The sequence below is a fragment of the Schistocerca gregaria genome, chromosome 4 (assembly GCF_023897955.1).
Source record: "Schistocerca gregaria isolate iqSchGreg1 chromosome 4, iqSchGreg1.2, whole genome shotgun sequence".
Classification (NCBI taxonomy): domain Eukaryota; kingdom Metazoa; phylum Arthropoda; class Insecta; order Orthoptera; family Acrididae; genus Schistocerca; species Schistocerca gregaria.
In genome coordinates this window covers 385124179-385148938 of record NC_064923.1, presented here as the reverse complement: position 1 = coordinate 385148938, position 24760 = coordinate 385124179, and the positions used below count along the sequence as shown (strand labels likewise).

The window sequence follows — 24760 nt, the reverse complement described above, 5'->3', positions numbered from 1 at the left end:
AGAAGGAACGTAAACTTCGGATGGAAACCTCAGTCCAAAACCGTCATCACATTATAGGAGACAAGGTCTGTCCACGCAGCAACTAGCTCCATTTTCTCCACTGACGATCGTCGCAATTAGTCGTTATCGCTGCGAAACAAACAGCCTTTCGAGACGTACCGCCTATGGTCCCTCAGCGTAAAACTCACTTTTGTTCACGAAGGGGGCCTACCGGCAGACATTGGCGCTTATAACTTCGGCGCTCTGTAGCGCCGTTGCTTGAAATTTCCGGACACGAGTTCCAGTCTGGATTTGTTTCTCGCGACACCATCTACACCTCGAAGTTTTTCGTTATCGTTTTGTAACACCCTGCGTATTAAAATTTCTAGACGTGTTCATAACTCACAGTAAGTGGTTAAAAATTCATTCCATTAGGAACTAATGCCCATCACCAGCTTCGCTGTGAGGTGTGAGCCATACACATTAGCCATACAGACACGAAATCATGCTTCTGTTCTTAGTGGCATGGAAGAAAACGACCATCTGATGACATTGATATCCTGAGTGAACGTAAAGAAGAATAGCAATATTGTCTGAATAGAATGAGTACAGAATATAGATTGAGAGTGAATCGAAGAAACACGAAATGAATGAGAAGTACAGAAACGAGGACAGCGAGAAATTTGACATCACGATTGATTGTCACGAAGTAGATAAAGGTAAAGAACTCTACCAACTAGGCAGCAAAACAACCAATGACGGACGGAGCAAGGATGGCATCATAAGTAGACTAACACTGACAAAATTGGGCATTATCGATTGCCAAGAGAGGTCTACTACCATCAGACATAGGCCTTAGTTTGAGGCCGGCCGAAGTGGCCGAGCGGTTCTAGGCGCTTCAGTCTGGAACCGCGCGACCACTACGGTCCCAAGGTCGAATCCTGCCTCAGGCATGGATGTGTGTGATGTCCTTAGGATAGTTAGGTTTAAGTAGTTCTAGGGAACTGATGACCTCAGAAGTTAAGTCCCATAGAGCTCAGAGCCAATTCAACCAATTGAACCTTAGTTTGAGGAAGAAACTTCAGTCCATGTACGTTTGTAGCACAGCATTGGATGGTAGTGAAGTGTGGACTGTATGAAAAACTGGAACAGATGAGAGTGGAAACATTTGAGGTATAGTGCTACAGACGAATGTTTAAAATTAGGTGGACCGGTAAAATAATTAATGAGAAGGTTTTGCGCAGAATCGGAGAGTAAAGGAATATGTGGAAAATACTAACAGGAGAAAGGGACAGGATGAAAGAATATCTATTAAGATATCAGGGAATGACTTCCATGGTATTTCAGGAAGCTGTCGAGTGAAAAATCTGTAGCTCTTCGTTTTCGGTCTGGCACTTTCATTCCTCTTGGCACTTGTACATGTTGTACATTAACCAACTCACACCGTGTAGCTTACACCTATTTTCTTCAGAATTTCGATTATGTTCCACCCTTTCACATTGTCGAACGCTTTTTTCAGGTCAACAGATCCTACGAACATGTCTTGGTTTTCTTTAGTCTTGCTGCCACTATCAAATGCAATTACAAAATTGCCTCTAAGATGCTTTTGCCTATCCTGAAGCCAAATAGATCGTCATCTACCACAGTCTCAATGTCTTTTAAATTTTTCTGTACCTATTCTTATCAGCAACTTGGATGCATGAGATCTCAAGCTGATTGTGCGATAAATCTCGCAGTCGTCAGTTCTTGAAGTCTTCGAAATTGTATGGATGGTATTTTTCCGATAGACAGATGGTATATCCGGACTCATACATTCTACACACCACTGTAAGTAGTCGTTATGTTTCCACTTCACCCACGATTTTAGAGAGTGTGATAGAATGATATCTCTCACTCTCTCTTCTTCCTTACCTGATGTTAAGCCTTCCAAAGTTTTTGTAAATTATCATTTTAATATTGTATCCCTTTTCTCTTTAGTATCACATCAGACAAATCTTCCGCCTCATAGGGGCTTCGATTGACTCTTTCCACCTATCCGCTCTCTCTTCTGCATTTAATAGTCGAATTCTCATTCCACTCTTAATGTGTTTTTAATTTCACGGTAAATTATATTGGCTTTTCTGTGTGCTGAATCAGCTCTCCAAACAATCATTTCTTTTTCGATTTCTTCATATTTTTCGTGCAGCCATTTTGCCATAGCTTCGCAGCACCTCCTATTTATTTCCCTCTTAAATGACTTGTATTTTCTGTATTCCTGAAATTCGCTGAATATTTTTATAGTTCCTAGTTTCATTGATTAGATGAAGTATTTTTTCCGTTGTAAAATGTTTCTTCGCAGTTACCTTCTTTATACCTATGTTCTTCTTTCCAGCATTTGCGATTGCCCTATTTAGGGATTGTTCATTCCTCTTGAACTGAACTGTCTACTGAGCTGTTCCTTATTTCCGTACCTATAGCGGCAGAGAATTTCAGGATGATCTATTTGTTCCTTATTATTTCCTTATCCCACTTCTTCGCGCATTCGTTCTTCCTGACTTACATTTCAGCCTACTCTTCAGTACTACTAAATTGTCTGAGTCTATGTCTGCTCACTGATAATGATGATGATGTTTAGTTTTCGGGGTGCTCAACTGCGCGGTCATCAGCGCCCGTTCACATTCCAATTTTTACACAGTCCAATTTTTCACGCAATCCAATCGAGGCACTGTTACGGCTGATGATGATGATGAAATGATGAGGACAATACAAACACCCAGACCCTGGGCAGTGATAATCCCCAACCCGGCCGGGAATCGAACCCGGGACCCCGTGATCCAGAGGCAGTAACGCTAGCCACTAGACCACGAGCTTCAGGCGCTCATGGATAAACCTTACAATCCAGTACCTGATTTCGGAATCTGAGACAGACCATTTGCAAGTATACCTCCTCCAGCATGCGCACGCTCCAGGCAACCATGAAGCACAACGATGGCTGGAACTTGCTCGCCAACACCGCAAATGGACGTTCATTGAATGACCAAGGAGGCCTTTTTAGGATGAGTAAAGTTTTACGCTCCACCTGACGGATATGCGTTGTCGAGTACAGCTTGAAACGTCTGAAAGCAAAGAGATCCATGATAGAGGATAGAGTGTTATGTATTCGTGGAGTTCCCTGGGTTATCTCGTCTGGAATGCACAACGGAACAACACAAGTACGCATCTACTCTTGGGGATCACAACAATCCATACACGCAGTTTATTTTTGCTAGGCGCGATGGTATTTTCCAGAAGGACACTGGAACGCGGTCGCACGGCTTGCAGTGTACGTGCGTGGTTCGAAGAACCCTAGGACGTGTTTTCCGTTCTCCCCCTACCCACCAAACTCCTCGAATTTAAACGCAGTCGAGAGTCTGTGGGACTACTCGAGGCTACGAGATATAGAAGAGGTAAGGCTGAGTTTCTTAGAGGATTTATGAAATGTATACGATCAGGCAGTATATATTATGGATAATCATTGCTACAACTTGTTTCGACGTCACAGACCTCGATCGAGCTGTTCACGTCATGACTCCTCAACTTAGAACCCTAGCGCAACTGGCATGGTTCCACATGCCTGTCGGTACCTTGCAGAACTACATTTACTCTCTTCCGGCACGGCTTACAGCGCTCCGCACTGCAAATGATGGTTATTCGGGCTTTCGAATTTTGGCGAAATTAACTTCATTGAATAACGGGTGTTAAACTTCTATCACAAGTCTGGGTAGCGGCGGATATCTGGAAAGTACACTCCTGGAAATGCAAAAAAGAACACATTGACACCGGTGTGTCAGACCCACCATACTTGCTCCGGACACTGCGAGAGGGCTGTACAAGCAATGATCACAAGCACGGCACAGCGGACACACCAGGAACCGCGGTGTTGGCCGTCGAATGGCGCTAGCTGCGCAGCATTTGTGCACCGCCGCCGTCAGTGTCAGCCAGTTTGCCGTGGCATACGGAGCTCCATCGCAGTCTTTAACACTGGTAGCATGCCGCGACAGCGTGGACGTGAACCGTATGTGCAGTTGACGGACTTTGAGCGAGGGCGTATAGTGGGCATGCGGGAGGCCGGGTGGACGTACCGCCGAATTGCTCAACACGTGGGGCGTGAGGACTCCACAGTACATCGATGTTGTTGCCAGTGGTCGGCGGAAGGTGCACGTGCCCGTCGACCTGGGACCGGACCGCAGCGACGCACGGTTGCACGCCAAGACCGTAGGATGCTACGCAGTGCCGTAGGGGACCGCACCGCCACTTCCCAGCAAATTAGGGACACTGTTGCTCCTGGGGTATCGGCGAGGACCATTCGCAACCGTCTCCATGAAGCTGGGCTACGGTCCCGCACACCGTTACGCCGTCTTCCGCTCACGCCCCAACATCGTGCAGCCCGCCTCCAGTGGTGTCGTGACAGGCGTGAATGGAGGGACGAATGGAAACGTGTCGTCTTCAACGATGAGAGTCGCTTCTGCCTTGGTGCCAATGATTGGGGAGCGCCACAATCAGGACTGCATACGACTGAGGCACACAGGGCCAACACCCGGCATCATGGTGTGGGGAGCGCTCTCCTACACTGGCCGTACACCTCTGGTGATCGTCGAGGGGACACTGAATAGTGCACGGTACATCCAAACCGTCATCGAACCCATCGTTCTACCATTCCTAGACCGGCAAGGGAACTTGCTGTTCCAACAGGACAATGCACGTCCGCATGTATCCCGTGCCACCCAACGAGCTCTAGAAGGTGTAAGTCAACTACCCTGGCCAGCAAGATCTCCGGATCTGTCCCCCATTGAACATGTTTGGGACTGGATGAAGCGTCGTCTCACGCGGTCTGCACGTCCAGCACGAACGCTGGTCCAACTGAGGCGCCAGGTGGGAATGGCATGGCAAGCCGTTCCACAGGACTACATCCAGCATCTCTACGATCGTCTCCATGGGAGAATAGTAGCCGGCATTGCTGCGAAAGGTGGATATACACTGTACTAGTGCCGACATTGTGCATCCTCTGTTTCCTGTGTCTATGTGCCTGTGGTTCTGTCAATGTGATCATGTGATGTATCTGACCCCAGGAATGTGTCAATAAAGTTTCCCCTTCCTGGGACAATGAATTCACGGTGTTCTTATTCCAATTTCCTGGAGTGTACATCGAGTGTTAGCTCTCACCCCTGGTACAGAACCAAACAGTGCCGAATGCTTGCTTGAGAACGAAGAGACCATGTGAGGGCTACTGTTTTCATCAACAGTATCCTTAGCGCAATGCGAATTCAAAGATAAGGTAAGAACACAAACGAAATTCACTTTCCTTTTAACGAGGCACGGAATACCATGGACTACTAATATGCAGACACTAAGAGCAAATTTGGGGTTCATTCTGTATGTTATAAAATGGTAATTTTGTGCGCTGTGTTGTTCGCCAAAGTGTCATTCTTTTTCTTATTACTCATATCAACGGTGTGTAGAAGAGGTTTCTTAGTGGATTTATTAAGTACTAATGATCAGTTTGCACCTATCATAGTTCAGCGTTGTTCTTAGAACTTGTTGCTACGTCATCAAATGGAGACGTGTCTAGCGCAGGTTTCAGAAGACGGAAACGTGACGACGTCGACGGTGACGCTGACGCCGTCTGCAGCCGACCACAAGCGGGTGCTCACCTGCCGCGCCGAGAACCCTCGGATGAACGCTGCCGTACAGGAGGACCTCTGGAGGCTCAACGTCAACTGTGAGTTGCTCCCTGACCCTGGCGCTTACGTACTGAGGCCTCCGTCTGCAGTGGGGAAAGTCATATTGTTCTGCACAAAAATAGGAAGTTTCTAAATTCTACTAATGAACTGTTAGGAATAGGCGATCGTATTAGACAACAAGAGCCTGTATTTATAAGATATTTGCTAGATGATTTCTCAAATATGGGTGCTCTATAATCAAGCTGTAATGCTGACACTGAAACTTAATTTCAGATTTTCTAACGTTCAACATGTTTCAGAAAATAGCTTACAATATATTAAAACTTGAGGTAATAGAAACACAAATACAAAATTTCAATGCAATTCGGTATTTTTACTAACATAGAGCCCGCTGATCGGCTGACGTTGACTGTATGGTCTACACAGTTTTTTTTCTTCTCATTTAATCAAATTTGTATGTTGTTACGCCCATTGCCCAATAATAAAACCACACACTATAAAAGGTTTTGTGACTATTTAAATGGCTGATGGCTGCTAGCCTTTGCATAAGTAAACCTTCCAACCGGTATAATTTAATTTCATACAGCGAGTTAAAACAAGAAAGAGACAAATCGGGCTGAAATCTGGTGCTGAATTCTCTCATCGCAAACGGATATTCGTGTACATGCACTCACATTTAACAGTGGTATCTACAGTATTTTGTATGGTGATTATTTTGCGTATTAATTACAACAAAAATTATTTTATAAACCCGAATTAAGCATAATTGGAAGTTAATGTATTAAAGATCCATTTCTTTTTCTATGGAATCCTGAATACTCCCACCTCTCCTTGGATTAGTTCACAAACTGCAACACCTAACCGTTTCACACTAATTAGGGCATGGAAGCATCGTCTTTTTCGGACATACTACTGACTAAAAAGCGATACTGCTTTCATAATGAAATATTTTCATCCCCTATTTCACCCCATGAAGGATTGTATTTCCAAAAATACCGAAGAGCGTATTTATTTATTTATTTATAATCGAGAATCCAAATATGAATTTTGAAATATAATGATTTAGTAGTTCTTTAATAATGGCTTATGTAATTTCACCCCCTTAGGCGCTGAATCTCCAAAAATTTCGGAACGCATTTCTTTTATTTCTGACCAGGAAACCAAATACCAGTGTTTGTGGTTGATCCTGCCTCAAAAGCGACATATTTTGAAAAAAATCTTTCATCCTCTCAGGGGCAGAATTTAGAAAAACACTCTGTATTTTTTTATTTCCAACCTAGAAGTCATACACAGTTTCTCATACAGTTAGCTTTAAAAGATCTTTGATTATGAAATATTTTCGTAAAACTATGCCTCTCCTATTTCACCTTCTTATGGGTTGTTAACAAAAACGCTTAATCTCTATCTTTTTAATTTCTAACCGAGAAACCAAGTACCAAGTTTTGTAGTTCTAGATTCAAAACTGCGGTAACAACCACATATTTCCTAAAAAACCTTTAATTGCTTATTTCACCCTCTTAAGGGTGGAATTTCTTAAAACCAATCTTAGACGATGCATACGGTGTAACGTCAACTAAAAGTAAATTCCATCAGGACAGGCCTCGGAATACCGTAGCAGTATTGACCAACTGTCATCCTCAGCCTATTGGCTTCACTGGATGGGCATATCTACATCTACATCTACATGACTACTCTGCAATTCACATTTAAGTGCTTGGCAGAGGGTTCATCGAACCACAATCATACTATCTCTCTACTATTCTACTCCCGAACAGCGAGCGGGAAAAACGAACACCTAAACCTTTCTGTTCGAGCTCTGATTTCTCTTATTTTATATGATCAGCATACCGCTCTCCCGCTTCTCACTCAAGTAGCTCATCAATTTGCTTCACAAGAGCTGAGAGCATCCCGCTTACTAGCAACATTCGGCCGACTGGACGGACATTCATCCAAATTCGGGGCAAGCTCTTTTTTTTGGTCATCAGTCTCCTGATTGGTTTGATGCGGCCCGCTACGAATTCCATTCCTGTGCCAACCTCTTCATCTGAGAGTAGTACTTGCAACCTACGTATTCCAATCTCTGTCTCCCTCTACAGTTTTTGCCCTCTACAGCTCCCTCTATTATCATGGAAGTCATTCTCTCATGTCTTAGCAGATGTCCTATCATCCTGTCCCTTCTCCTTATCAGTGTTTTCCACATATTCCTTTCCTCTCCGATTCTGCGTAGAACCTCCTCATTCCTTACCTTATCAGTCCACCTAATTTTCAGCATTCGTCTATAGCACCACATCTCAAATGCTTCTATTCTCTTCTGTTGCGGTTTTCCCACAGTCCATGTTCCACTACCATACAATGCTGCACTCCAGACGGACATCCTCAGAAATTTCTTCCTCAAATTAAGGCCGGTATTTGATATTAGTAGACTTCTCTTGGCCAGGAATGCCTTTTTTGCAATACCGGGTCTGCTTTTGATGTCTTCCTTGCTCCGTCCGTCATTGGCAATTTTACTGCCTAGGTAGCAGAGTTCCTTAACTTCATTGACTTCGTGACCATCAATCTTGATGTTAAATTTCTCGCTGTTCTCATTTCTACTACTTCTCATTACCTTCGTCTTTCTTCAATTTACTCTCAAACCATACTGTGTACTCATTAGACTGTTCATTCCGTTCAGCAGATCATTTAATTCTTCTTCACTTTCACTCAGGGTAGCAATGTCATCAGCGAATCGTATCATTGATATCGTTTCACCTTGTATTTTAATTCCACTCCTGAACCTTTCATTTATTTCCATCATTGCTTCCTCGATGTACAGATTGAAGAGTAGGAGCGAAAGGCTACAGCCTTCTCTTACACCCTTCTTAATACGAGCACTTCGTTCTTGATCGTCCACTCTTATTATTCCCTCTTGGTTGTTGTACATATTGTATAAGACCCACCTCTCCCTATAGCTTACCCCTACTTTTTTCAGTATCTCGAACAGGTTGCACCACTTTATATTGTCGAACGCTTTTTCCAGGTCGACTAATCCTATGAACGTGTCTTGATTTTTCTTTAGCCTTGCTTCCATTATCAGCCGTAACGTCAAAATTGCCTTTCTCGTGCCATTACTTTTCCTAAAGCCAAACTGATCATCACCTAGCGCATTACCAATTTTCTTTTCCATTCTTATGTATATTATTCTTGTAAGCAGCTTCTATGCATGAGCTGTTAAGCTGATTGTGCGATAATTCTCGCACTTGTCAGCTCTTGTCGTCTTCGGAATTGTGTGGATGATTCTTTTCCGAAAGTCAGATGGTATGTCGCCAGTCTCATATATTCTACACACCAACGTGAATAGTCGTTTTGTTGCCACTTCCCCTAATGATTTTAGAAATTCTGATGGAATGTTATCTATCCCTTCTGCCTTATTTGACCGTAAGTCCTCCAAAGCTCTTTTAAATTCCGATTCCAATACTGGATCCCCTATCTCTTATAAATCGACTCCTGTTTCTTCTTCTTTCACATCAGATAAATCTTCACCCTCATAGATGCTTTCAATGTAATCTTTCCACCTATCTGCTCTCTCCTCAGCATTTAACAATGGAATTCTCGTTGCACTCTTAATGTTACCACCGTTGCTTTTAATGTCACCAAAGGTTCTTTGATTTTCTTGTACGCTGAGTCTGTCCTTCCGACAATCATATCTTTTTCGATGTCTTCACATTTTTCCTGCAGCCATTTCGTCTTACCTTCCCTGCACTTCCTATTTATTTGATTCCTCAGCGACTTGTATTTCTGAATTCCTGATTTTCCCGGAACATGTTTGTACTTCCTCCTTTTATCAATCAACTGAAGTATTTCTTCTGTTACCCATGGTTTCTTCGCAGATACCTTCTTTGTACCTATGTTTTCCTTCCCAACTTCTGTGATGGCCCTTTTTAGAGACGTCCATTCCTCTTCAACTGTACTGCCTACTGCTCTATTCCTTATTGCTGTATTTATAGAGTTAGAGAACTTCCAAATTATCTCGTCATTCCTTAGAAATTCCGTATCCCACTTCTTTGCGTATTGATTCTTCCTGGCTAATGTCTTGAACTTCAGCCTACTCTTCATCACTACTATATTCTGATCTGAGTCTATATCTGCTCCTGGGTACGCCTTAGAATACAGTATCTGATTTCGGAATCTCTGTCTGACCATGATGTAATCTACTTGAAATCTTCCCGTATCTCCCGGCCTTTTCCAAGTGTACCTCATCCTCTTGTGATTCTTAAACAGGGTATTCGCTATTACTAGCTGAAACATGTTACAGAACTCAATTAGTCTTTCTCCTCTTTCATTCCTTGTCCCAAGCCCATATTCTCCTGTAACATTTTCTTCTACTCCTTCCGCTACAACTGCATTCCAGTCGTCCATGACTATTAGATTTTCGTCCCTCTTTACATACTGCATTATGCTTTCAATATCCTCATACACTTTCTCTATCCGTTCACCTTCAGCTTGCGACGTCGGCATGTATACCTGAACTATCGTTGTCGGTGTTGGTCTGCTGTCGATTCTGATTAGAACAAGCCGGTCACTGAACTGTTCACATTAACACACCCTCTGCCCTACCTTCCTATTCATAACGAATCCTACACCTGTTATACCGTTTTCTGCTGCTGTTGAAATTACCCGATACTCATCTGACCAGAAATCCTTGTCTTCCTTCCACTTCACTTCACTGACCCCTACTGTATCTAGATTGAGCCTTTGCATTTCCCTTTTCAGATTTTCTAGTTTCCCTACCTCGTTCAAGCTTCTGACATTCCACGCTCCGACTCGTAGAACGTTATCCTTTCGTTGATTATTCAATCTTTTTCTCATGGTAACCTCCCCCTTGGCAGTCCCCTCCCGGAGACCCGAATGGGAGACTATTCCGGAATCTTTTGCCAATGGAGAAATCATCATGACACTTCTTCAACTGCAGGCCACATGTCCTGTGGATACACGTTACGTGTCTTTAATGCAGTGGTTTCCATTGCCTCTGCATCCTCAGGTCGTTGATCATTGCTGATTCTTCCGCCTTAAGGAGCAATTTCCCACCCCTAGGACAAGATGGTTCAAATGACTCTGAGCACTGTGGGACTCAACTGCTGTGGTTATCAGCCCTAGGACAAGAGATTTCCCCGAACCTCTATCCGCTCCTCCGCCCTCTTTGACAAGGGCGTTGGCAGAATGAGGCTGACTTCTTATGCCGGAAGTCTTCGGCCGCCAATGCTGATTATTTATCAAAATTTAGGCAGTGGCGGGACCGAAGACGTTTTTGATTATGAATCAAAGACGTTACCCCTAGACCACGGGTGCACAACTCGCGAAATTGGAAGTTTCTATCCTTGGCGGTTTGGGATGGGGGAATAGGTCAGTGAATCAACAGGACATTTCCATTTTGATATAGAGCTAAGTAGCAACATTTAATTTACAGACCTTATCGGTTTTTACTTACTCGTAAAACCTTCATACTTACTGTCCCTTATCTGCAACCGAAAATAGTCGGCCATCGTACCTTTACACATACTAATGAAATCTATATCTACCTCCATAAACCGCAAGCCACCTGACGTTGTGTGGCGGAGGGTACTTTGAGTACCTTTATTGGTTCTTCCTTCTATTCCAGTCTCGTATTGTTCCTCATTCGGTTGCTGACGTGCTATATTGTAGCTAAATGATAAGGGATCTCTCTTTCTATGTATTCGCAGCACATTACACTTGTCTACATTGAGATTCAATTGCCATTCCCTGCACCATTCCCTCAATTTGCTGCAGATCCTCCTACATTTCAGTACAATTTTCCATTGGTACAACCTCTAGATATACCACAGCATCATACGCAAAAAGCCTCAGTGAACTACCGATCTCATCCACAAGGTCATTTATGTATAATGAGAATAGCAACGGTCCTACGACACTCCCCTGCGGCACACCTGAAGTCACTCTTACTTCGGAAGACTTCTCTCTATTTAGAATAACATGTTGCGTTCTGTTACCTAGGAACTCTTCAATCCAATTACACAATTTTTCTGATGGTCCACATGCTCTTACTTTGTTCATTAAACGACTGTGGGGAACTGTATCAAAAGCATTGCGGAAGTCAAGAAACAAGGCATCTACCTGGGAAACCGTGTCTATGACCTTCTGATTCTCGTGAACGAATAGCGCTAGCTGGGTTTCACACGATCGTCTGTGTAAAATCGAACTGGTATCCCATCAGTTCCGGTGGCCTTTCCTCTTAGAGAAATTTTAATTGTTTTTCTATTGCTCTATTATCTATTTTGATATCTAGCATTTTGGCATCTGTGCGACAATCTAGAGAAGGACTACAGTGCACTCGTCCTCTCTGGAACAGCTTTGGAAAACGACATTTAGTATTTCGGCCTTTGGAAATGACTGCGGAGAGGTCCAATGACGTAGTGTAGGAAAAATGACATTCACCATTCACCCGAAGAGTAATCACGTTAGCGTTGATCGACGATAGTATCCCAATTGTCCAGTGCAATCGTAATTGACGATGTCGTTGGGTCTAAATATGTGTACATAGGGGTGCTCCATGATAATATGCGACGAACGGTGGGCTCCGGAACACTTGTATGCACCAGCATTGCGCTCTTTCTGCACAAATGCCACTTTACGAAGCAGAGAAGCCTCCGAAACCAACTCTGTGTGAAGAGTCGTGGACATCCATGCATATTTCCCCTAGTGGTAGTTTCAATGCCCTCCTACCTTCTTCCTTAGATGCTCAAAACAGTAGCACGTGAACATTTGACTTGAATCACCGTTTTCGATATACTCGCTCATAGGCTCTGCGTAATAACAATCTGCCCTTTGTCAAAGTCCCTTATCTCAATTGATTTCCCCATTTGCAGCCCATAACTTCATTTGGGTGATGCATCTTGCGTGTCTGTTCCCTTTCCACTGCGTCCCGTGACCGGAACGCCATCAGGCGGCATCCAATGTCGCGGTGGGCAGAGGCTGTAATCTCGTTACGATTTTTTACAACCAGCGTCACTAATCTTACCAGTTCAAGAAGGTCACAGTTGCTATTTCATGTATTCTGTATGTGTTAGGTGTTTACCGAGCGCAACTATGTAAATGCCGCAACATATGCCAGCTATCTGAGATACCTTTCCTGTCGCAGCTTCGCTTCTTATAGCCTAAGGAGCAGACGCTTATCGTGTCACTCTTTCTCGTTCAGGTTTTAAAGGATAAAATACTTAATACTAGTCCATACTCAGATGTTCATTATATTCATTATACCCTATAACACCAAGAACGTGATAGGGAATAGCTAGATGAACGCATTGGCAAAGAATACATAGAAAGAAAGATCCTTTATCATTTAGCTACAATATGGCAGGTCAGTAACTGGAAGCAGGTAATTCCGTAAATTATCTGCGACTACGCATTATGAGTGATTTAAAATGGAATAATCCGAAAACAATGGAAGTAGGTTGCAGTACATTTCTTCGCCCTTTGCTTCAATATTGCTCACCAATGTGGGTTCCGTACCAGATGGGGTTGATGGAAGAGTTAGAGAAGATCCAACGGAGAGCAGCGCGCTTCGTTACAGAGTCAATTAGTAATCGCGAAAGCGTTACAAAGATGATAGATAAACACCGGTGGAAGACTCTGCAGGAGAGACGCTCAGTAGCTCTGTACGGGCTTTTGTAGAAGTTTCGAGAACGTACCTTCACTGAAGAGTCAAGCAGTATATTGGTCCCTCTTCTCCTGCGTATATCTCACGAAGAGACCATGAGGAGAACCGATACAGGTACTCAAGGTACCCTCCCCACACACTGTCAGGTGGCTTGCGGAGTATGGATCTAGAGGTGGTGAACGGTGGCTCGAAACGTGCAGCGCGCCACGGACGCAGGCTGGTGGAAGCAGTATTACGCTACGGGAGACGTTCTCCTGCACTTGCATGGGGCCTGTGTGAGTAATCGAAGATGCGATAACGGCTGCGAACCACCTGCATCCCTTCATTCGTGATGTCTTCCCCGACGCCTCTGTCATGTTTCAGCAGAATAATTGTCCGTGTCTCAAGAAAGAACCGTGCTACAATGCTTTGAGGGTCATTATAGTAAACTCACGTTGATATCTCGGGGACAAAATTGGCCTGATGTAAATCCTATAGAAACAAAGCGGGTCGCTATCGGGCGTTATCACCGCGTACGCTATATAGCGACCCATTATCAGGCGAAGTACATAACCTGTGCGTAGTCATCTAATGCTACGTACCTCCACACACCTACCCACAAACTGTCGGATCCATGACCTACAGTGATCCATTCTACAGTGATGTATTTCGTTCCAAAGATGGAGAAACAGGCCATTAAGCAGGTGATCGTAATGTCCTGGCTCATCAGTCCACAGACACATGGCTTCCAGATATTATTACAGATGCTTACTTCAGAGCGAAAGATACTAGACATACACATTTTTGAAGAAAAGTTTTACTGCACAGCCGCAAAGACCTGCTGATAAATAATTTGGTGTTAAATACTGGTTTCGTTCATCCGATGAATTTTTTCTGTCGGTTACTCGTATATACTGCATTTTACTATTGACAGCAGTGTCACTATATGGCTTATATTTTAACTGTCGCTACCGTACGAAAGTTGTCATGTAGACTATTGTGAAATTTTTTTAGATACCTGAGGGTGGTCAAATGACCGACACCGGTAGTAATAGAGATTTATTTATTAGCAGCTCTTGGCACTACTGAAATACGACCCTCTCACATATAAATGAGTCATGAGGCACCATCTGCTCCAAAAATATCATTTTTGTTGAATGTGACAAATTCAGTTACGGGTTTTCACGTACTGAGGTCGACCGTTAACATGACAATAACCTTCACCTTCTTGTTCACACCTTTCTTTGCCGTTTGTAATGCATCAAGTGATTTTAATGGGTGTAGTATACTCAATTACTTTTTTTTCTATGTCTCAACATAAAACTATCTTTCAGAGCATTTTAATGCCTACACAGTATAACTAAAATAACTTTTACGTACTGCTCCACTGACATAAGGCACTCGACTTTCATTTAAAATCATTTATACAATTTATTTACAGAGTCAGAACACTCGTGGTGCGTTCTGTGCACATGAAATCTATTATTTGTCGCCACCTCTTCCTCGTTTCCCTCCAAAGCAAAGACAAGCATAGTCTCTAGTCCAAGGGGCCACTTTTTCCCTACAACACAAAAGGAATGGTTTCCTGCCACTTCATGCATAACCTGTCTGATATCTTCCCAATAATTCTAACCATACAAACTACAATCCTAAACATTCAGTAGCTACTCACACAAACTGCAGGTAGAGCAAGCGCCAATATTTTACACAGTTCAGCAACTGGTAGCTCCCTCCAACAGATATGTCCGATCAGGACGGCAGACACTAACCATTTATAGTTAGTTTAATGTATCAAATGAACAGCGCATTTCCTTCTTCTCAATAATCAACTGCATTGTTGCAATGTTCTCCATTAGTGGATTTAAAGATTGGCACGTATTGCTGTTATTAATTCCAGTTTAATTTTATTTTTGGGATCCGGTTTATCAGTTGATTTCTAGGCTTCCAGATAGGCGTTTATAGACTTCTTCGCTTCTGATGGAATTGTTAACTCATGGGGACGTCTGCTTTTTCTTTGGATAGCACATTGTAAACAAGCATGTTAATATTTTACAATTATTATTAATATTATCACTTCTATTGTTACTATTATAACACGATTAATATATATATATATATATATATATATATATATATATATATATATATATATATATATTGGCGTAGGCAACCTTACCAAAAGCAAAGCTCCTGCTAGTACAACTCTGTGAATCATTGAGATACTCAAACCACTTCGGCACCAAGTAAAAGCCGCAATATACGGTCGGAACTATGAGTCGGTTCATTGTCAAAATTACGTATGAAAAAAAATGTCAAAAACTTTGTCGCTATATTGAGACGACCAGAGCTGGTTTCAGGCAAAACTATTCCTGTACAGACAACCTGTTTATTTTACAATACCTAAAGCAGATGGTTATAGTGATACGAAAACAGTTACACATTGTCTTTCTAGATTTAGCAAATTATTATGACACGATTCCTGGAACAACACCTTCGGAATATTTATGTATATATTCCTCCAGTTTTGTTCAACAAATCGTGGACTCTATCACTGTGTTATGGTTTTGCTTGGGATTGCAAAGTACTCCTATTCCTTCTATCCAGTTCCCTGCTGAATTTTTCTACGAACACTCCTCCTGCGTACTTACCTAACTCAACAGGCCGCAACTTCACCAGAGGCGTTTGCTTTATGGAAAGGCTTCGTGCTAAGCTCCCAGACCTTACGCACGAAGAACACGAAAGCAGTATAATAAATCCATCAACATGCATCTTGCGTAGTGATCTGCGACATTCGAGCGCTTACGTAGCTACAGTCGATCTTGTGCGCCGTTGGTGGATAGAACATGAAACAGAAGAAATAACTGTTGTAAATGAAGCCCCCTCGACGTCTTTTTAGGGATCCTTTAGGAACTATGCAGTTTTTTCTCATATACTACTGAATTTTATGTAAATGATTTAAGCTTAAATCTAAGAATAATTGTGGGACTCTTGCATTTCACTAATAATAAAAAAATGCTGTTAGAGTATAGTATAACTCATTCTGTACAAAAGAGATGATTATGCATTATCCGTGAATTAAGTTTCTACTCGTAATTTTCTAAACCCAATTTAAAGATATTTTCTCTTGCACTTTAAATCTTTATTTTTTTTTCACAGTCCCTCCTTCAGTGGAATTGCAGTTGGGAACTAAACTCAATGCAGACGACATTAAGGAAGGAGAAGATGTCTACTTCGAGTGCAATATTGAGGCAAACCCCAACATCTACAAACTCGTCTGGAAACTGAATGTGAGTATCTGCCATACAAGAAACACCCGCGGTCATTATGGCAAACTAGGTTAATAGTCCCGTTCAATAAGACTTATTTTTCACGAATCCAAGTTTCCTTATAAGACGATTACATCCCGAAAATGGAAAATTTCCGTGAATGTAATCGGCTCTCTCATGCCTGTATTCTTACCGATATGTCCCCCTGATTCTTGGAATCCTACGGAGGTTGAACGTGACACAATTTTATTCAGGTCCACTTTTGTACTGCAATTTCACTGTTAAGAATATGCAGAGAAGAGATGCAATATTTCGATCAGCCTACTCAGTTCATAGAACGCTACAGCATTAATTCGGCGGATGCTTAAATGCGGCTAACATAAGGAAAAGATAAAATTGGTAATCTTTTCAGTATTAAGTTTCTGTGTCCGGTTTGCATTTGAGAAGCTAAGCTGAGCATGCCCAATAGAAATACGTGGTGGAAAATGTCACTGTTTTAATGTCAACATTTAGAATTAAATAAAATACACATTTTTGTGTTATACACTCCAGCCTGTTTCTTATGAACTTACATGGTATGTTTCCTTCTGTTTCGCTATATCTTACACACTGGTCTGCGCCGATGCTCCCGTCGAAGGATCGAGTCCTCCCTTGGGCACGGGTGTCTGTGTGTCGGCCTTAGCGTAAGTTAGTTTAAGTTAGATTAAATAGTGTGTAAGATTAGGGACCGATGACCTCATCTGTTTGGTCCTACATGACCTTACCACACATTACCAAATTACACACTGTTCTTAAACAACAGAAAAATTTGGTCTCTAATATTTTTCCTTTTCCATGAACTTACGTACGTGATCCATCGCAAAGGACTTCCTAATGTCATAATAATTGTGCCCAGTACAAAGCTTCCACGACCTTTTATGTCAGCTCTACAAACCGTAGACAATATTTTTCTTTCTAGTACCTCCTCAGTTCTCCCCACGATACTGAATAGGCTCCATTCCTGACTTACCATCGAGGAAAATCCTTAAATTTTACCAAGAATCAAATATCGGTCCACCCTGCAACATTCAGACGTCATGTCCTCTAACCTATGGAGTGGAAACCGAGACGGATTACTTATTAGAAACCTGTTTTGAAGCTTTGTGTGTGAGAAATATGTCACCTTATTTCGCTTCCCCTTAACTTCATAACAAGACCATGTGACTCTTGTACATTAAAACGTAACACAGTAGGGAAAGCGGTGTACAAGTGCATAAATCACACTTCCCATACATGTTATTTGTCACCTACGAACTGCTACTCTTTTACGTCTTTGTAACAATGCTTTTTCCACGAATTCCCGTTCGTGCCAAGTGTGTGCTCCAGGCTTTTGCGATGCACGCTATCCATCCAATCGGCGTAATAGCTACGCTGCCGACGAGGGGAAAGTTTATCCGTGCAATGCGATATTTCTTTGTTTCTACATTCTCTGCTTTAATGAATAAAGTGAGCAGTATGAGATCCGACACATAAATGGCAGATATTTTCATCTAATTAACAGGCTATCTAGTAGTGGGTCAGACGGTTTACCAACTGGAAATTAATGGGAGAGGATGATCAGACCTGCATTTGTGTTACTGTCTGAGAAGTGCATATGTTTATTTGGAGTGACACTGACACAAGCCTCTATTAGCAATGTAGACTCCCAAATCGACAACCGCCGTGGATAAAAATTATTTTATGTCCGTTGGTAATCCAAGACCGCAGATCAAACCTTAAGTCAGCTCCGGGAGACCAGCTAGTCTTTCAGAGAACTGTAGGGTCAGTACTGCCTTGAGTGACCCTACAGTTCTCTGAAACACGACTTATAAGATAAGTTCACGAAAGGTAGATCTATGTTTACAAGTTATTTACATATATTGAAAGCCATTGAAGTTAAACGAGTTGAAGGGCGTCAAACGGAGACAGTAGCTGGGCTGGGCTTGAGACATAGATGTGGCCTAAGCCCCATGTTACTGAGTCAGTGAACTGAACAACCAGTATAGAAAACAATAGCAAAATTTAGAGTGAATGGTAAAGTTCAGAGGAAACTAAAACTTTGGAGTTTGCCGATAGCATTGTAATTCCGTCAGAAACCGTAAAGGTCTTGGGAAAATAACACAACTTACTGGCCTCTTCCTTCGTAAGCTTGGAATACAGAAAGAAACAAATACAGCGTTAATGTGGCATAGTAAAACCAACCCGCCCTGATACTGCATTACAGCAGGAAATCAGATTCCAAAGACTGTAAATGAGTGTTTCAATTTGGGCAGCAAGGTAACTGACGATGGCCGTAATATAGATGATGTATAGGAAACAGAATGGCAGAAAACACACTTCGAAAAACAGTAATTTGCTAAACTTTTGATGCAAATTTAATTGTTAGTAAATAATTTATTGAGATATTTATCTGGAATGTATCTCTCTACGAAAGTGAAATATTAACAACAAACATTACAAAAAAGAATATGTACGTAAGTTATTCATATATTAGACAGACATAAATAGCATTAAATCTTATTATCACCACTTCCTAAGCTCATGGTTGATGACAGCAATGAAGCACGACGGTGGAAGGTATCGAGCCCGTATCACATCGATGCTTTACACCGCTTCCATCTGGAAATATATTGTATCATATTAAATGTGGGCGAATTGACGCTCTTACATCAACAGGTTACCTTCCCTTAAGAACGTGGGTGCACTCCTCTCACATCATTTATCTAATCCCACATCGTGCGTGTTTATCTAAAGGTAAAGTTCATGCCTGGAAACAGAGTTCGCGGGGTCGAATCCCGGTCAGAATATGAAAATTTTCGTTGTACCTTTAATCTAGCTTTCGACTCTCAACGACGTGAATAGTCACTAGGAACAACAAGTAGCTCGGATTCCACGTTAAACTGTTATCCCCTTTCCCAATTTGTACCCCTGGCCTACGCAAAGGAGACTCAAGTCGGCGAAGCGGCGTCCTGTTATAAGACTTGCACAAGGCCGTTAACCCATATGCAGTTATTATCTACCAAACTCAGCCAATATTTTGCTTTACTGTTGATTTCTTTTGCTTCACACACTGTCGTGGAATCCAACTGCTCTATAGAGGAAAAATTCATAATCACACATTGCTTTAGCCTTAGGGTAAAGATGTTTTAGCCTGACCACCGTAGTGCTTTACTAGGGATGATGATATTGTACGTCTCACGCCGTTACCACTCTCTTAACTTTTATCTGAATTAACATCCAGTTACAGGAGGGCCCTTAGTTTAACATGACTTTGAACCATAGCGCATCAAGGTATTATTTACATTAGGAGACACAGTAATATCTAAATGTCGAGAGTACTTTCACAATAGCTCTATAAGGTTCTTCTATTCGTTAATGGAGATCTGCACTAGGAACTAACAGAACACCATCACTTAAATAATAATGGTTCACATAGGTTTCATCACCTCGTATTCCTTCTTGTTTTCAGATTAGGCATCTGGAAACTTCTCTAGGGGTGCAGGAAATAGAGATTGTGATATATAATCTCCTCCGTTACCTAGTTTCATTTTGTGCTAGACTAATGACGTCTCACGGAGCGTAGATTTTCACTGTAGTAATGAATATTTTGATGTCTTGTGTCAGAGTTTTACTAAAATATTTGTGATAGTTTTTCCAATTCCAAATTAGCACCTTATACATACACTGTGTGAATAAAAGTATCCGGACACCTGGCTGAAAACGACTTAAAAGTTCGTAGAACCCTTATCTGTAATGCTGGAATTCGATATGGTGAGGGCCAACAATTAGCCTTGATGACAGATTTCACCGTCGCAGGCATACGTTCAATGACGTGCTAGAAGGTTCTTGGGGAAGCCAGCTGATTCCTCACGGAGTGCTGCACTCAGGAGAGGCCGGCTAAGAAGTCGCCATTCCGAAACATCCCAAAAGATTTCTATAGGATTCAAATTTGTACTCTGTACAGGCCAGTCCATTACAGGGATGTTATTGTAGTGAAGTCACTCCGCCATTAGCCGTGCATTATGAACAGGTGCCCGATCATGTTAAAATTGCTCTTCAATTGTGGGAAGCAAGAATGTGCTTAAAACATCAGTACAAGAAGGGGCGCAAGCCTCCTCCATGAAAAACACGATCATATGGTAACACCAACACCTTCAAATTTTACTGTTCGCACTAGACACGCTGGCAGATGTTCACCGGGCATTCGCGATACCCACATCCTGCCACTGGATAGCCACATTGTTTACCGTGCTTCGTCACTCCACACAATGTTTTTCCACTGTTCAATCGTCCAATGTTTACGCTTCTTACACCAAGCGAGGTGTCGTTTGGCATTTACTGGCGTGATGTGTGGCTTAAGAGCAGCCGCTCGACTAAGTTTTCTCACCTCCCGCCCAACTGTCATAGTACTTGCAGTGGATGCTGATGCAGTTTGGAGTTTCTGCGTGATGGTCTAGATAGATGTCTGCCTATTACACATTACGACACTCTTCAAATATCGACGGTGTCTGTCAGTCAACAGACGAGATCGGCCCGTACGCTTTTGTGTTTACGAGGCCTTTCACGTTCCCTCTACACTACCACATTGGAAAAAGTGGTCCTAGGAGTGTGGAAATTTCGCGTACAGACGTATAACACCCGTGACACCGAGGCACGTGAGCACGATCAAAGTTAGTGAGTCCCACGGAGCGCCCCATTCTGCTCTCTCACGATCTCTACTGACTACTGAGGTCGCTGATTAGAAGTACCTGGATGAAGATGGCAGCATAATGAATCTAATGTGACAAACGTACGTTTTTGGGGGTGTCCAGATACTTTTGATCACATAGAGTATATATACGTTACTTGAAACTTATTAACCACCCTTACCCTCGCAAGTAACATACACAAGACTATAAGACTGAAACAGATGAAAAAGAAAAGTACATTAGCAAATTCTATGGTATTCACCAATGACGACTTTTCTTGGAATGTGATTGAAACTCCTTGGTTTCCCAGGGTCAGGTGCTGGTGGATGGCACTCGCACTAGCGTGAGGGTGATCAACCACAGTCTGGTGCTGCGAAACGTCGACAGGCGGCGAGATGCCGGCAACTACACGTGCGTCGCGTCCAACGTTGAAGGCGATGGCGTCAGCAACACCTTCCACCTCAGAATCAAGTGTGAGTTCGCTAGCAGTAAGACAACATATTTTCAGATGGGCAGTATCTTCATGTTCTGAAAGGGAAACGCTGAAGGATCCGTCTCTAAGTAAATTCGAAAATTATTTCAGATCTGAAAGTTTAAAATGTGTTTGTTTGCATAGAGTAGAAAATAATATTTGTGATTTTGAGGAAACTATGGCTCAGAATGTAACAATTCCTGTTCTAAAGAAGGCTGGTACTGACAGGTCTGAGTAATAAACAACCTTCAATTCACAAATCATGGTTGCAAATTACAATAGCTTACAGAAGAACGGAAATATTGTTTGAAGCCGAATTCGGAGGTACAGAAGAATGTAGGAGTACGCAAGATCATATTGACGATACGACTTCACGTAGGATATAGAAGCAAAAACAGTTCCTGTTTCTAGAATTTGTAGGTTTGGAGAAACATACTGAGAACGTTGACTGGAACAAACTCTTTGAATTTTTTAGGGTATCAGAGGTAAGATACAGGGAGCGAAAGGTTGTACAGAAACAGCACTTGAGTTATAAAAGTAGAAGGACATTAAAAGGAAACAGTTTCAGAGGAGGAATCGGACATCCGTGTAGCCCCTCTCTCAGTGCACTGAGCGAGCAGTAAAGGACGCCTAGCAGAAATTAGCACAGAAATTACAGTACAGGTTAGTTGTTGAAATTCTGTTTCTGTCAGAGAACGCAAAAACATGCAAGATAAGTTCAAAGGAATGGTTCAAATGGCTCTGAGTACTATGGGACTTAACTACTGCGGTCATCAGTCCACTAGAACCTAGAAATACTTAAACCTAACTAACCTAAGGACATCACACACATCCTTGCCCCAGGCAGGATTCGAACCTGCGACCGTAGCGGTAGCGCGCTTCCACGCTGTAGTGCCTAGAGCCCCTCGGCCACCTCGGCCGGCTTCAAAGGAATGGACAATATCTAAAAAGAGATTATAAGAGGAATACAAACAAAAACAAAGTGGAGAGTAGGCAGATTCGTCAAATAAGTCAGCTGATGCTGATAGAATTGGATTAGGAAATGAGACACTAAAAGTAGTCCATGGGTTTCGCTATCTGGACAGTCAAATGACTAACGCCAGCGAAATTAGAGGGGATATAAAGTGGAGACCGGTAACAGCCACTAAATAGTTACTGAAAACTAAAAATTAATTAACAATGAATAGAAATCTAAATGTCGGGAAGTCCTTTCACAAGGTATTTGGGAGTGTATCCTCGTACAGAAGCTTAACAGAACAACAACCAGTTCTCACAACAAAAAAATACAAGCTTCTGAGGTGTGGTTCTAGAGTAGGCGTTGAAAATTAGATGGACAGATCGAATAAGCTACGATACTGTACTGAATCGAAGTGTGATAAAAGTAGATTTGGGACACAACAAAGACGCTGTGCAGGCCAGTCCATTACAGGGATGTTATTGTCGTGTAGCCACTATGCAACAGGCCGTGTATTGTGAACAGATGCTCGTTCGTGTTGAAAGGCGCAATCGCCATCCCCGAATTGCTGTTCAACAGTGGGAAGCAAGAAAGTGGATTTCATTATCCCAATCGAGGCTGATAGGCCATCGTACTGCCACATTCTGTGCAGTGATTCGTCACTCCACTGTTCAATCGTAGTTAGTATTTAGGAACTAAAGGGAGTTTAAATTTAAAGGTTCGTGGTCTATCACAAATTAGCATTACCCCTTAACTCTTACACTATAATGATACCGCTCTAGAAGTGCTGTAACGAATACATCACACTGCGAGCTATTATTTGGGTAAAAACACTCACACCATAAAGTCGAATGGCAGTGTTCTGGTCTCGGAGATATTGCTTGTCGGTTCCACGTGTACTGCTTATTGCTACATATAAGGGGCAGTCAAATGAAAACCGAACACACAACACAACGGGACCTTAGAATGGTGTAACTGAAGCCGATGTCCACATATGTCTTTCTTCAGGTCGCCACAGATGCCAAAATAACGCGGTGAAAGTTCCGAGATGTACAGAGTATGCTACAGCGTCTCTCAATAAAATCACTGAAGCCTAGCTATCGTTCGAATTGCAGTCTGGCGGTGGGCATTATCATGCAATAGCTTGTTTCCGTCCGTCAGCGTTCCCGGGCGTTTTGACAATGGTGAATCACAGTTTCAGCAAAGTGTCGTCGTAAGTTCCGTGGAACGCGAAGAGCAGTGGACCTCTACAGGTGGAGGAGGAGGTCATCATGACATTACCAGAAACTTCTATGAACAGTTTCAATTCAGAGAGTTTACTGAAGATATGATTATATGAGTATAGACTGAAGCAGTGAGTGGAGCTGTTTACTAAATATCCGGAATCGAACAAGGGTCTCCTGCTTATATGCAGGTGCTGTACCCACTAAGCCAACTTGGCACAGCGTTTCGCACGACTGCACAGAAACCCCTGGCACGCCTCCCTCTTTTGCCCTATACTAGGGCAGCAGTGGGAATTTGGGTCGAGGAAGGAAGCGTTCCAGAGTCATCCTTGCAGTTGTGCGAACCGCGGTGTCAACGTGGCTTAGTGGCTAGCGCACCTGCATAGTAAGCAGGAGACGCTGTTTGTACTCCTGGCGTTGGGACAAACTATCACTCGTTGCTTAAGCCTATACTGATAAAAGCTTTGCATTATTTTTATCGGGGGAGATATGGTAAGTTTCCAGTATTGGCTTTACCGTTTGACCTCGAGCTGTTGAGACGCTGTAGGACGAAAGCATCCTATAATGTCCACCTTCACACCGCCAATCCGATCAAGGCTACGCTTCAGTGGTGTGTTTGGGAACCATTGCAACTTCCTCCTTTGAGCACCGATCTTTCACCGTATGGTTTTCATATCTTTGGCGACCTGAAGAAAGACAAGCGTTGATGTTGCTATCAGTCAGGCGAGAAAGTGCCAGAGCAGGTGTGGTAATACATCTGTCAGCGGGACTCTGCCATCTACGAAACAGGAATTGATCGTTTCGTCTCT

The 24760-nt window shown here is 42.6% G+C and overlaps 1 protein-coding gene across 1 annotated transcript in view; it reads left to right on the top strand.

The window, feature by feature from the left end:
• LOC126266972 (hemicentin-2-like) overlaps positions 1–24760 on the top strand; it is an 852087-nt gene that overhangs the window by 689621 nt on the left and 137706 nt on the right. Inside the window, exons 7-9 of the mRNA XM_049971700.1 lie at positions 5572–5716; positions 16486–16616; positions 21612–21774. Of these exons, the coding sequence (XP_049827657.1) occupies positions 5572–5716; positions 16486–16616; positions 21612–21774 (439 nt within the window). The remainder of the gene's footprint in view (positions 1–5571; positions 5717–16485; positions 16617–21611; positions 21775–24760) is intronic.